We start from the raw sequence: 11,738 nt of genomic DNA, 5'->3' as shown, positions 1-11,738 counted from the left end.
GTAATTATTATATTAATGAAAAGCCAAAAGCCAAAACCAAGACTAACTTTTTGTTTTTGGTGGAAAAGTCGGCTTTTCAGCTAGCTAAAAAGGCATTTACCAAACATGTTTTTTGATTATTTGACTAAAATGAAAAAGTCGAAAGTCAATAAAAAAGCCAGTCAATTTTACTTAATTGTGTGCCATAAGACTATAGGTCAAGTAAAAATGTTTAGAGGAAGTATATAACTTTTCATTTGTATTTTATTTACTTTTTTCTTTTCTACAAATTGAACTAATAGAATGTATATTAAGCAACAACTTGATCATGGAATATAGTGAATGAAGGGTGAGATCAAATAAAAGTGCTTCAATCTATATAAACATATCAAATCAATCCATACAATAGACATAATCATGTACCATAATTTCATCACACAACAAGGGAGAAAAATCCCAAACGGGATGAACTATTACTACATTGTATCCTAACAAATGAAAATCATCAAAGCCCCACCAAAAAATGCAAGGACTCTATGTTGTATACATATATAGATTCATTCACCTATCTAAAAAAAATGTAGCTTCAAATAAAAATCATAACCAAACACTAGAAATCAACACCCATCAACATGTTCTCCAAGCGAAAGCGGCATACCATCTTGTAAACATTCAATAGGAGGGATACTTAAGGTCTCTTGAATCCCATAAGCATTCCAACAAAAGGGATCATCAACAAGCTCCCCTTGAGCAGGCAAAAGTTCGACTTCCGACATAGTTATATTGGTGCAGGGCACTGCATCACTGCAGGCAAAGTGAATAGGTGCACTACGAACGTTGTTATATGTGCCCTTGATGTTCTTGTAAGTCACTCCTGAGAGGTAAACAGCCGAGGTTTCGTTCCTGCAGGCCTTTGTGAGGCAGTAGTATTGGTCTATTATGATGCTGTTGGTTGTGTTTTCCATCTGAATATCCTGAAATGATATGTCTGAAACTGTGCCTGACCCTCCTTGCCATGTCTTGATTCTTACCCCATTGTCTGAGTTCTTGATCAAGGCGCCTTTAACCGTTATGTTTGATACACACGAGCGCGAATTGTGCACTCCAAGACTCCCAATGCTAACAATTAGACAAGACAAAGTAGTGTTGGTTAGCTCAATATCTTTGGGAAAGGAAGAATTTTTCTTCTGAAACTGTATTTGCTCTTGGATTATGCTCCTTAACCCACTACTTTGAACATACTTTCAACAATTGAAGCAAACAATACTAAATGCACAAATATTCTTAGGCTTTGTTCTTTTCATCCCAAAACAAAAAGATTAAATAAATATAAAGACTACTCAAGTTCAATTAATACGTTCTACATAAAAGGCCAATAAATTTAAATAAGTGGAGTTTTAACAGATACAAACAATGTGATAAATGAAAAGATATAAGAAAGAAGGTAAGGAAAATTTCTGTATAATCTATTTGGTAACAATTCTTTTTTAACCTTATGAGCTTTAAAATTGATCTCCAAGCTATTATTTTAAACTTAAATAAATTTAATGCTAATACTACATCTTATATATTCTATGGAAAATTTTATATAATTTCAGTCTGAATTTTCAATTGAATTTGGCTGTTTCACTGAACACCATGAATACTGTATACAATTGAACTTAGTAACATCCAATTACACTAATTCCAACCAAACATAAAAATCCAAACAAAAACACACCAAAAAAGTCCTTTTCTAGGAAGTTCTTTAGCATGAAGAAAAAGACAATTAAATTCATGTGTTAATATTAATATTGTATAATTGAAAGTAAGAGAGTTCACGTTAAATAACACTATTCACCTGATCCCGTGACTATGGTCGCACACCACCCCTTGTATATCCACATCTGAACAACCTGGTCCTATTGATATACAATCATCTCCTGTCATCATTTACATAATTAATCACATTAATTTTGGGATCAATCACTAATTAAAAGGAATATACTTATTAACAACGAGCTAATCACAAGATTAATTTTTCCGTGTGCCACTTGGAATACAAGGGAGTGGAAAAGATCCTTAGACCGATCATATATAATTTTATAGGAAAAAGTTAAAATTTGTTTGTTTGGTTTAGTAAAAAAAAAAGATATAGCTCGACCCTGGTTGGAAGACAAATAAAATTCCGTGTGCCACTTGGAAGCAGGGGTGGAACATAAGGGCGCAGGTTGGAAGTTGGAACCTTACTCTACTTGTAATTTTATAAGCAAAAGTTAAAATTTGTTTGTTTGGTCTCTTAAAATAAAGTTTTAGTCTCGTCTCTAATTGAAAGACAAATATGTTGAACTTACTTTTCTAATAAAAGTACAAATCATCCCAATATATACATATACATTCAAGAAAATAGTTGTATTTGATCTTTGGTTAGTTTGACCTTGATCTAGGAATAATTATTCTACTAATAATATTAGCAATAATACAAAAAGATTAAGTAAATAATTAGGCTTACCATTAGCAATCATGGAGTTGTAAATGCCAACATTTCTAGTGTTTTCAACATGGATGCCATCAGTGTTGGGACTGCTTTGAGGAGAATTAATTTGGATCTTGTCTATTAAAACTCCATCACATCCATCAAATTTTACATGAAATTGTGGACTGTTTTGAATTCTTAGGCCACTCATCCTTGTATTGTTGCTCAAGAAAAACCGAATCATCTGTGTAAAATTTAAAATTAGTATGTACTAAATAAGGAAATTAAAGCTTATAATAACTTATGTAATTATATTTGTGACATGATCATAGATATATATTACGGTTATAAATCGGGAACTCCTCTCAAAGGAGCAAACGAGTCAATCCCTTCCAATTTTTTCAAGAACTAGTTGCATAAGATATCAATTTTACTATGAAAATGAATTTTCAAATGAATATTTTTTTTTTTTTTTTTTTTTTTTTTGAAATAATTTTCAAATGAATATTTTGTTCAAAACATGTTGGTAATATATATATATGTTTTCAGTATTATCTGAAGTAAATATCAACTACCTTAATAATTTCCTGGATTAAATCCCATTTACATCACCTATTAAAACAACTATTGCCTGCTTAATCCTTTCCTATGTACATTCCTTGCTCAAAGTATATTCCATTCACATGTGTAAAAACAAAATGCTCAATTTAAGGATCAAAATTTCATGAATAGCAAGATAACTATCCTAAAAATAAATTGAATTCCCCCAATAAAATTCCAAAAATAAACGAAGAATCTTAAAATTATAATTTAACTTTTTTTTTTCCTAGTAAAATTAAGTTAATAAAAAATGTAAAAGTAAGATATGGTAACTTACAGCAGGACTATCACATGGTCCAGGCAATGTTGATCCATGTGGACCCTGAAACATAGAAACAACACAAAATTGTAAAACCCAATTAAGATTGCATTAATAATAAAATAATAATATTAATTAGGTTAATTAATTAAGAATAATTACCCTGTGAGGTTTACAAGGTAGGTCCCACCATTTTTGACCATTACCTTCAATGGTTCCAGTGCCATTTAAGGTGAAGTCATTTAATCTGTAGAACACTAACCATTGCCTTTTGCTGTCTGACTCCGGCCAGCAATCTGGTCCTTCTGGTGGCATTAATATGCCATCAATCTGTACCATACAACACACGTTTGATCTCTTTATTACACCAAGCTCGACTTTCGAGTATTTATTACGGGGTATTCAATTGGAATAATAGTTAACGACATTTTACATCTTAAATTAAATGGTGATACGTAAAAATGTCAGTAGGAATGAAAATTTTCGAACAAGGGAATATTTTTTCATTATCAAATAATAAAATAGCTACTTGTGTATCACTTCCAACTCTCCCCACATACTTATTTTCGTAATTTAATAAATGCTTTAATTTTTTATGGCAACATAATAATGAATGTAACGAAAATGTAGCAATATTTTAGTATTAACAAAATTCAAACTGGCGCGAATTTTAAAATGAGTCAGCTAATTAAATTTAGTGTTCTTATTTTCTAGCTGTATCAAAATTTAAATTAGTGATAACATTATAAATAAGAAAACTTGTGTTTATGTACTCATTTATTCAAACTATGAACTAAAAAACTATTACTCAAATTTAAGTTTTAATTTAATCTTTTCCTTATAATAATTGTTAATGTAATTACTATTTCTTACTCTAACTATAGCTCCACACACATCCTCTACCTTAATTTTTGACCCCTTTTTTTCTTAATTGTCAAATTAAATATAGTAAAACTTAAATAAAATTAAAAACCACCCATATATACTAGTATACAACTTAGGAGTTTATTTATTCACTTATTAATAATTTGAAAGTGAAAAAATAATTTTTTAGAAGGTAATTAAATTTTCAGTGACAACACTCGTACTATGATAAGCTTGAAAGATAGAGTTTACCTGCAACACAAGGCCGGGCTTACACGGGCCACTAAAAATAGAAGAAGTGATCATGAACTTCCCTCTAGCAGGAACAAGAACAACACTCGATTCGACGGCACACGCCGCCTTCCAAGCAGCCTGAAATGCATTAGTGTCATCATTTGACCCATCTCCGACTGCCCCGAACGAGGTCACGTCGAATATGCACGGCCCTTCCGAGTCTGGGCTCGGGTACGGAGTAGAAGGAGCAACAGGAGAAGGTGAACTTGGATCATCACCGCTTGGAACAGGGGCATAACTAGGAGAAGATGGTGCTAAAGATTTCCCACCTTTTTTCTTATGATAATGAGCTCTTCCTTCTACAAATAACACATTTGTAAAATGTTGGGATAAAATTATCGATATTAATATGACAAATGTATAATACGAACAATGCTCCATTTTAATATAAGGAGTGAAAAAAAAAAATAATGTTTTGGTTAGTTTTGTTATTATGTGTTTGTGAAAATGAAGTGAACTTCTATAACTATATATAGGCAAAAAAAAGGTGTTATAGATAAGTGAAAAAGATGAATTTGGCAACAAAAATTGGTACGGAGTATATTTTATTTCGTTGCTGAGTAGTTATATAAACTATGGGCAGTAATTTATGGAAAATAAGTAAATAGAGTTAAATGTACAGTGTCAAAAGAAATGAGTATGGGACCATTTTCATGAAGTTTGAGGCTGTGAGGTATACTTGGAGTTTTAATGCCTAGTTGGAACACCAAAGAGTTGTGCTTGCACTCGTAAAGCGACACGTGTTGAGTTTTGGTTGATCCAAGATCTCTATGAGGAGACTAAGTTTTGTATTGGAGGGATATAATGGTGTACACTTATTCATTTCACAATTGAAGCTTGCTGTTCAAATAAATGGGTTAGGTTTAGGTTTGATTTTCTTTTTACTTTAGGACATGGTTGTGGTACTTCAAAATTTAATAAAAACACAATGTATTACGATAAATGAAAATTTTGTCAAATTAGGTTAACTTTAAGTAGTTTTACTAGTTTTTATTTATTATATTAGTCGAATTTAAATTTCTCTCAATATATTTTGATCATATCATATATTGTTCGCTTAAGTTAATGTATATACAAGTAGCTCTACCATTGGATCATATAAATGGGTAACGACATGAATTAAATAAGACTAATTCTTGATTTTAAACTCGAAAAACTATTTTTATCTAGTGCATATTTTGTAAACCCTAACATTTATATATCTTGTATTGATGGAGAAAAATTGTATATTATTGAATAGTAGGTCTCTCACATATACGTATACGTATATGATTTATGTCTTTTACCATTATCTTTGTCTTCTTTCAATAAAAATTTTAGAATTTTAGATATTTTTTTTAGCCAATCATGTCTAACAAATTCTTGGAGTTATACCAATCGTTAGAGTTCAATAAAAATCTGTCTCAATCTGCTAGCACTTTCTAATTCCAAGGTCTAAATATAATTTGGGTCACCAGAGTTATACTTGATAATTTTCTCTTTTAGTATAGGGGTTTTTTTTTTAATAAAAAAAGGAATAATGAAATTCCTTCAATCAATAGAAAGAATATTATAATTGATTTGTATTTGTATGATAATGTAGAAATTATTATACCAATACAATCCAAACTTATTGTTTAGAAATTTATTAGTGAAAGCTCTAATATCTAAATCTAACACCTCATATTCGGTATACTTCTTTGGTACAAATACTACAGAAGTTGTTGCATGCCACATATATATATTTAGAGGAAAAACTATTGTGTGACCAGGCAATGCTCTGGTTTGTTACTTTGACTGATTGATGTCTTATTGTATTTTTGAATTGGACAAAATAAATATATTTATTTGTAACTTTGTAAGTTTCAAAATATAAAGTCCTTTTTTTTTTTTTTTTTTTTTTTTTAATATGTTGAATATTAGCAAATAATAGAAGAGCTAATGTGCAAAATAAACTCACAAAATAGACACACCTCAATACAAATTGTAGCAAAATACCTTTAGAGAATGTAAATGTCACGTTTGCTTTGAGAATTGAGTTTGGTTCAAGTTTAATTTGCTCAAGTTTAGACATATTTAGGATAGATCAATTCTCAAATAATATAAGCGTTATACCATACTAAGTTGATCAACATATCACAAAAATTAAATAAGCTATAAGCTCAAAATTAATTCATATCGAAACCAAATCATCTATTTTCAAATCCAAGGAGCTTCAATCTCCATATCATTTCTAATCGAGTAATTTACGAGTAACAATACAATTCCATTTGCCATACGTACGTTTAAATCAATAATATGAAAACTAAGAAATACAAATTGGGCTCCATAATACAGTACCTAATATGGTATTATACATGCTGACGTGCCTACTGTCTAGCTTGTACGTACTAAACAATAGGAACTTCATATAGAATTATTTATTAAATGAGTCGGCCTCTATTTTTAGTGGCATTTTTTTGGCATCATGTATTTGTTTTTATTAACTGAAATTTCTACCAAACTTTGGTTACATTTTTTATTTTTATGTTTATCTCTTTCGTTCTATGTTTTTTGTGAAGTGTAGAAACACGGTAGTAGTAGAAGTATTGTTTTTGTTGTATGTTTTGTGGCTCACAAACTATCTAAAATGTCCCACTTTCTACTTTTGATCTCTGTAATTTCTAAGTCCCCCCCCCTTTTTTTGGGACTAGTACATTGTACAATATGCAATTTCCATTTCCTAGCCTTTTCTTTCCTTTAAGGTTCCTAGAGAGCTCAACACGTCGGTAACTTGCTCTATTGTATACTGCCAGTGCGAGCTTACATACCTCTCCCCATACTATACCAATACAAAATAGAATTTGGATGATAATGGGTCGAATACTGGAACTATTATTGTTATTGAATATGGTATATGAAAACTAATAATGAAATAAGTCATTATTTCATATACTCGAATATTGGGTAACCAATTTTCGAATCAGATATTATATCAAATACCAACATGACATCCATATATAGTCAGATTAATCCGATATTAACAAATTGAGTACCATATTTTTGGATTTGATATCAAATCGAGTTCTTTTCTCCCTAGTTTTTCGATTATTTATCTTTAGTCTACACTCAATATATACTTTCCCACCAAATAAGACTTGTCCTAATAGAAAATATACAATAAAAAAAAAAAGCTCTATGTAAGAAATTGTTTTCTAGGAAAATAATTTTTACCAATTTTTATATGTGGTTGGCTACACGGTGTGGCTAGTCATCATGGGGTTACTTTGTTAGTGTTATAGGGATTACTTCGTCAGTGTTATAGAGGTTATTCGGTCAATGTTATAAGCTTTACTCGATTATTGTTATAGAGTTATTGTGTTCTTTTACAAGCGCACACAAAACACGTTACCTATCCCAATATTTTATTCACAACCGGGTGTACCGTGCAATCAACTAATCCAAAGTTAGTTTTTGCTCTTCATTAGATGATTAAATGAAAAGAAATTATCAAAATGAGAATAAAATGCTCATGGGTATACCATGCCCCCGAGTGTGTATAACAATCTCTTACTCCAAAAAAGGGTCATTAATTTAAGCCGAGTAAAAAAATTAGAAAATTTTCGACATGACATTTTCCCTATCTACTAAAAACAGTATGTATGTATTTATAAGTACAATTTAATTCAGGTGGAATAGAGGACAGGGTGCCCATAGTTTCTTTAATTGAAATTAGTTGTTAGTGGTTTTTCTTTTCATATTGACAACTCACAATTGTTTTTTGAATAATAAATTGATAATATTCCCTCGTTCTCCTATTAATTACTTCGTACTTGGTCTTTAATTTCAAAATATGATCCAATTATTAGAAGTATCATTTATGAACTAAAATAGATTGGGGTCAAATTTATTTGGCCTTTGTACAATTGTACGTCGCTTCATACAGAGCACTACGTACGGAGTATTTTAATATATTTTTGTTTTTCATTTTTTTCCACTTGTATTCCGTAGTAAAGAAGAGGGAAATAGTTGATATACCTTTTTTTTTTTTTTTTTTTTTTTTTTTTTTTTTTTTTACAAGAATACTTGAAGTACTTGATTAAGACTTATTTTATTTAAACTTTTAAAAACTTATTTTTAGCATTAACCAAAATTATGTTGTATTATAGATTGTATAAAATTGCATGATACACAATTACATGTGTATTGACAATAAGAGTCAAATACAAGTGTTTCTATTTCAATTATCTGTTTTATGATAGTTGATAAAGATTTCGATTCATTGTAAGTAATTTCCTAACACATAAAGTTGTGATCAATTAGATTTGACATACATCATTCTATGATCTTCTTCAACATATAAAATGTCATGTGATTTCAATAATGGATTGTTTTTTAGTGCAACAAAAGTGATAAAGGAAAAACTTGATAAGCATTGTTTGGACGATTTGATGATGGAAAGAAAGAAAGAATAAAAAGAGGACAGAAAGATAAATCTATAATCTATTTGTTGTGGTTCATGTCAAATAACAATTAGTCTAACCTAAAAATAAAAAATAAAAACACAAAATCTCGTGACTCTTTTTTGTTGGATTGCTTCTTGTGGTTGGAAGATAGAATATTATAGGCGTAGAATGAAGAGATGAGACAACAGAATTAAACGATTCACGGGCCAATTTGAGACTCTCCACGTCCACTACCAACCAGGTAAAAGAAAAAATAATTTGATAAATAAATAAATAAACAAACTATAATATCATAATAAGTACTTCAAAATAAAAATTGATGATCTATCTATTATTATTGTATATTTCCAAGAACATTTGCCTCTTTGAGCAGTAACTCTGAATAATAGAATAATTTTTTAATTTGATATGAGATTACTATCATATGATTGTATTTTTTCCTATTAATCCTATTTTATATTCTCTTATTCACACATATACAATTGTTAAAGTTAGCCCCTATTCTCTACACTTAAAAAAAAATATTCAGTAAAAATAATTTCGGTGTAGTAAAATTAAGTCCAGTAAATATAAGGAAGAAATATAGTTAAAAATGTGTAAAATTAATTTTAATTCAATAAAAATATAGTTCACTACAAATAATTTTAATTTGACAATAAGGTAAAAAAAGCAGGGCCTTTTTTTAAGAATAAGGGAAGGTCATACAACATAAATTACACTTGTCTGTTAGTCATACACATACTAACCCAATTGATGGTCAAGAGTCTTAATTCCCAATCCTACCTAACTTTTTATGACTAGTATCAATTAACCTATAAATCCAATAATGCATGACCTAAATCAATCCGATCTGAATTTGATCCAAATAATCTATTTGCCATATAATATTACCTATTCTTTTACCAGCCGAAATCATAAATTCATTCTACGAAGCAACTAAAAATATGTGACTTGTGCCCTGGAAAAGCTGTATTGGTATCTACCAACTACCAATGAGGCAGTAATATACGTGACCTATCAAATTATTTTATGGTGAAAAGTTCATCAAAATCAATTTAATTGTAAAGTTATAAGTTTGTATGTTGCATACGTCTCTAGTTATGTTCATAGATCTACTGTTGGAAGATTGTAAAATATAAATTATCAATTTAGTCTTCATAATTTGTTTCTTTGTATAGATCCTCTTTCAGTTACAACAAAACAAATTATCCTTCTTCACCACATTGCCAAATAGGTGCAGAAAAATGAACAATGTTGTACTAAATAATACTTTGTAGGTTATACCCTTTGAGAGCCCTAGAATTATTTGTATAGATCAATAATGAACAATTAAAGTTCAAAGTACGATCATGAACATATTTTGTGTGTAAAGAGAGCCTGCTATTTAAGGACACTGATGTAGAACGAATTCGATCTATAAGTATCACCTTCAAGACTTTAACCAACAAATCTAGTTGACATCCACATGTTCATGAACAAAAGAGTGATGATTATATTGTTGTGTTTAGCTTAGCATCATGTGCTGAATTGGATTTCTTGTTTAATGAGTAGAAGATATATTTTCACAAAGAAGTTTATTAAATTGTGCATTTCACAAGATCGAGCTCATATTATTAAAGAGAAGGCCCATTCTAGGAGGGGTGATTTTAGAGAAATTCCTCATACAATGAGTTTGGTGAGACTCTACCATTGGTCTCAAACCTAGAAATTCTTCTCTAGCCTCCTATCTCAAGACGACCGAGCACACACAAAAAAAAAACCATTTGGTTATATGAAATACGAGAATTTTAAGATAGTAGGTTAATTTTTTATAGCAATGAAAAACTAAGTTATTCCTCTAAATTAAACGATAACATAATTTGAAACAGCACGAAAGCTGTTTGTGTAGCGTATGCAATCAACATCTGAGTATGTTGGGAATTTCATCCCAAGTCCCACATGGAAGAAATAGTAAGGGAAGGAGCTATTTATAGAGTGATGCTCAATACACTAGTACAAGGCCTTTTGGGAAGGAGCCCAAAAACAAAACCGTGCGGGCTTGGCCCAAAGCGGACAATATAGTACTAGTGTGTGTATGAGCATGCATCGGCGTCCCGACAAATGGTATCAAATCCGGGCGGTTCGGTCCGGGGCGGGTGGCTAATGTGGAGTATGTGGGGTGTTCTTCGTGTGTCCTCGAAGTTGGTAATCTGTGCCCTTTGTGTCGAAAATCCTCTTGATGGTGTTCAAGCTTGTGGGACCAGGGGATGTCCTGTAACCGGTGGGGTTGCTCTATAACTCGTGGTTGGAGCGAGTGGGCATGGTCTGATGGTTTGCGGTGGTCCTGTAACCGGTGGGGTTGCACTGTAACTCGTGATTGGAGCAAGTGGGCATGGTCCGATGGTTTACGAACCATGGTTAGCTGATAGTGTAATCAAGGTGGCAGGTGCATCAACAAACTCGGTGACGGAGTATATGATTCAGTTGCTTTGTGTGTAAGCATGGAGTGCTCCGTGGATGCTTGGGTTCTTGATTCCGATTCTTGGGTTCATTCCACTCTATGTAAGGAGTTGTTTTGGAGGTTCAATGTAATACCCCGTATTTTTATACGTATTTTAATTTAAATAAGTATTTCTTAAAGCATTTAAATAATTCGAAATGAATTATTTATGGTTTTTCATTAATTTAAAAAGAATTATTTTAATTAAAAGTTTATTTTTAATAATCTTGAAAATATTTTATTTCATGATTTGGAAATATTGGGGCATATTATTTTATAAAAGGAAATTTTAAAGTCAATGAGTTTTTAAAGAAAGTTAAAATACTAGTTTGACTAGGAAAATGATCATTAAGGGTAGTAACGGAATTTTAAGTAGGAGAGATA

At 30.9% G+C, this 11,738-nt stretch overlaps 1 protein-coding gene across 1 annotated transcript; it reads right to left on the bottom strand.

Moving 5' to 3' along the window:
* Positions 1-329: 329 nt before the first annotated feature.
* LOC110717953 (polygalacturonase At1g48100-like) lies at positions 330-4,974 on the bottom strand. The gene is made up of 6 exons (XM_021896752.1): positions 4,410-4,974; positions 3,456-3,623; positions 3,312-3,356; positions 2,471-2,678; positions 1,820-1,901; positions 330-1,098 (listed from the first exon to the last, which is right to left on the bottom strand). Exons 1-6 carry the CDS (start codon positions 4,830-4,832, stop codon positions 597-599), a joined length of 1,428 nt encoding a protein of 475 aa, XP_021752444.1. The 5' UTR covers positions 4,833-4,974; the 3' UTR covers positions 330-596.
* Positions 4,975-11,738: the final 6,764 nt, after the last annotated feature.

The sequence above is a fragment of the Chenopodium quinoa genome, unplaced genomic scaffold (genome assembly GCF_001683475.1).
Source record: "Chenopodium quinoa cultivar QQ74 unplaced genomic scaffold, ASM168347v1, whole genome shotgun sequence".
Taxonomy (NCBI): Eukaryota; Viridiplantae; Streptophyta; class Magnoliopsida; order Caryophyllales; family Amaranthaceae; genus Chenopodium; species Chenopodium quinoa.
The sequence above is the reverse complement of the archived record's forward strand: the minus strand, read 5'-3'. Positions and strand labels throughout refer to the sequence as shown.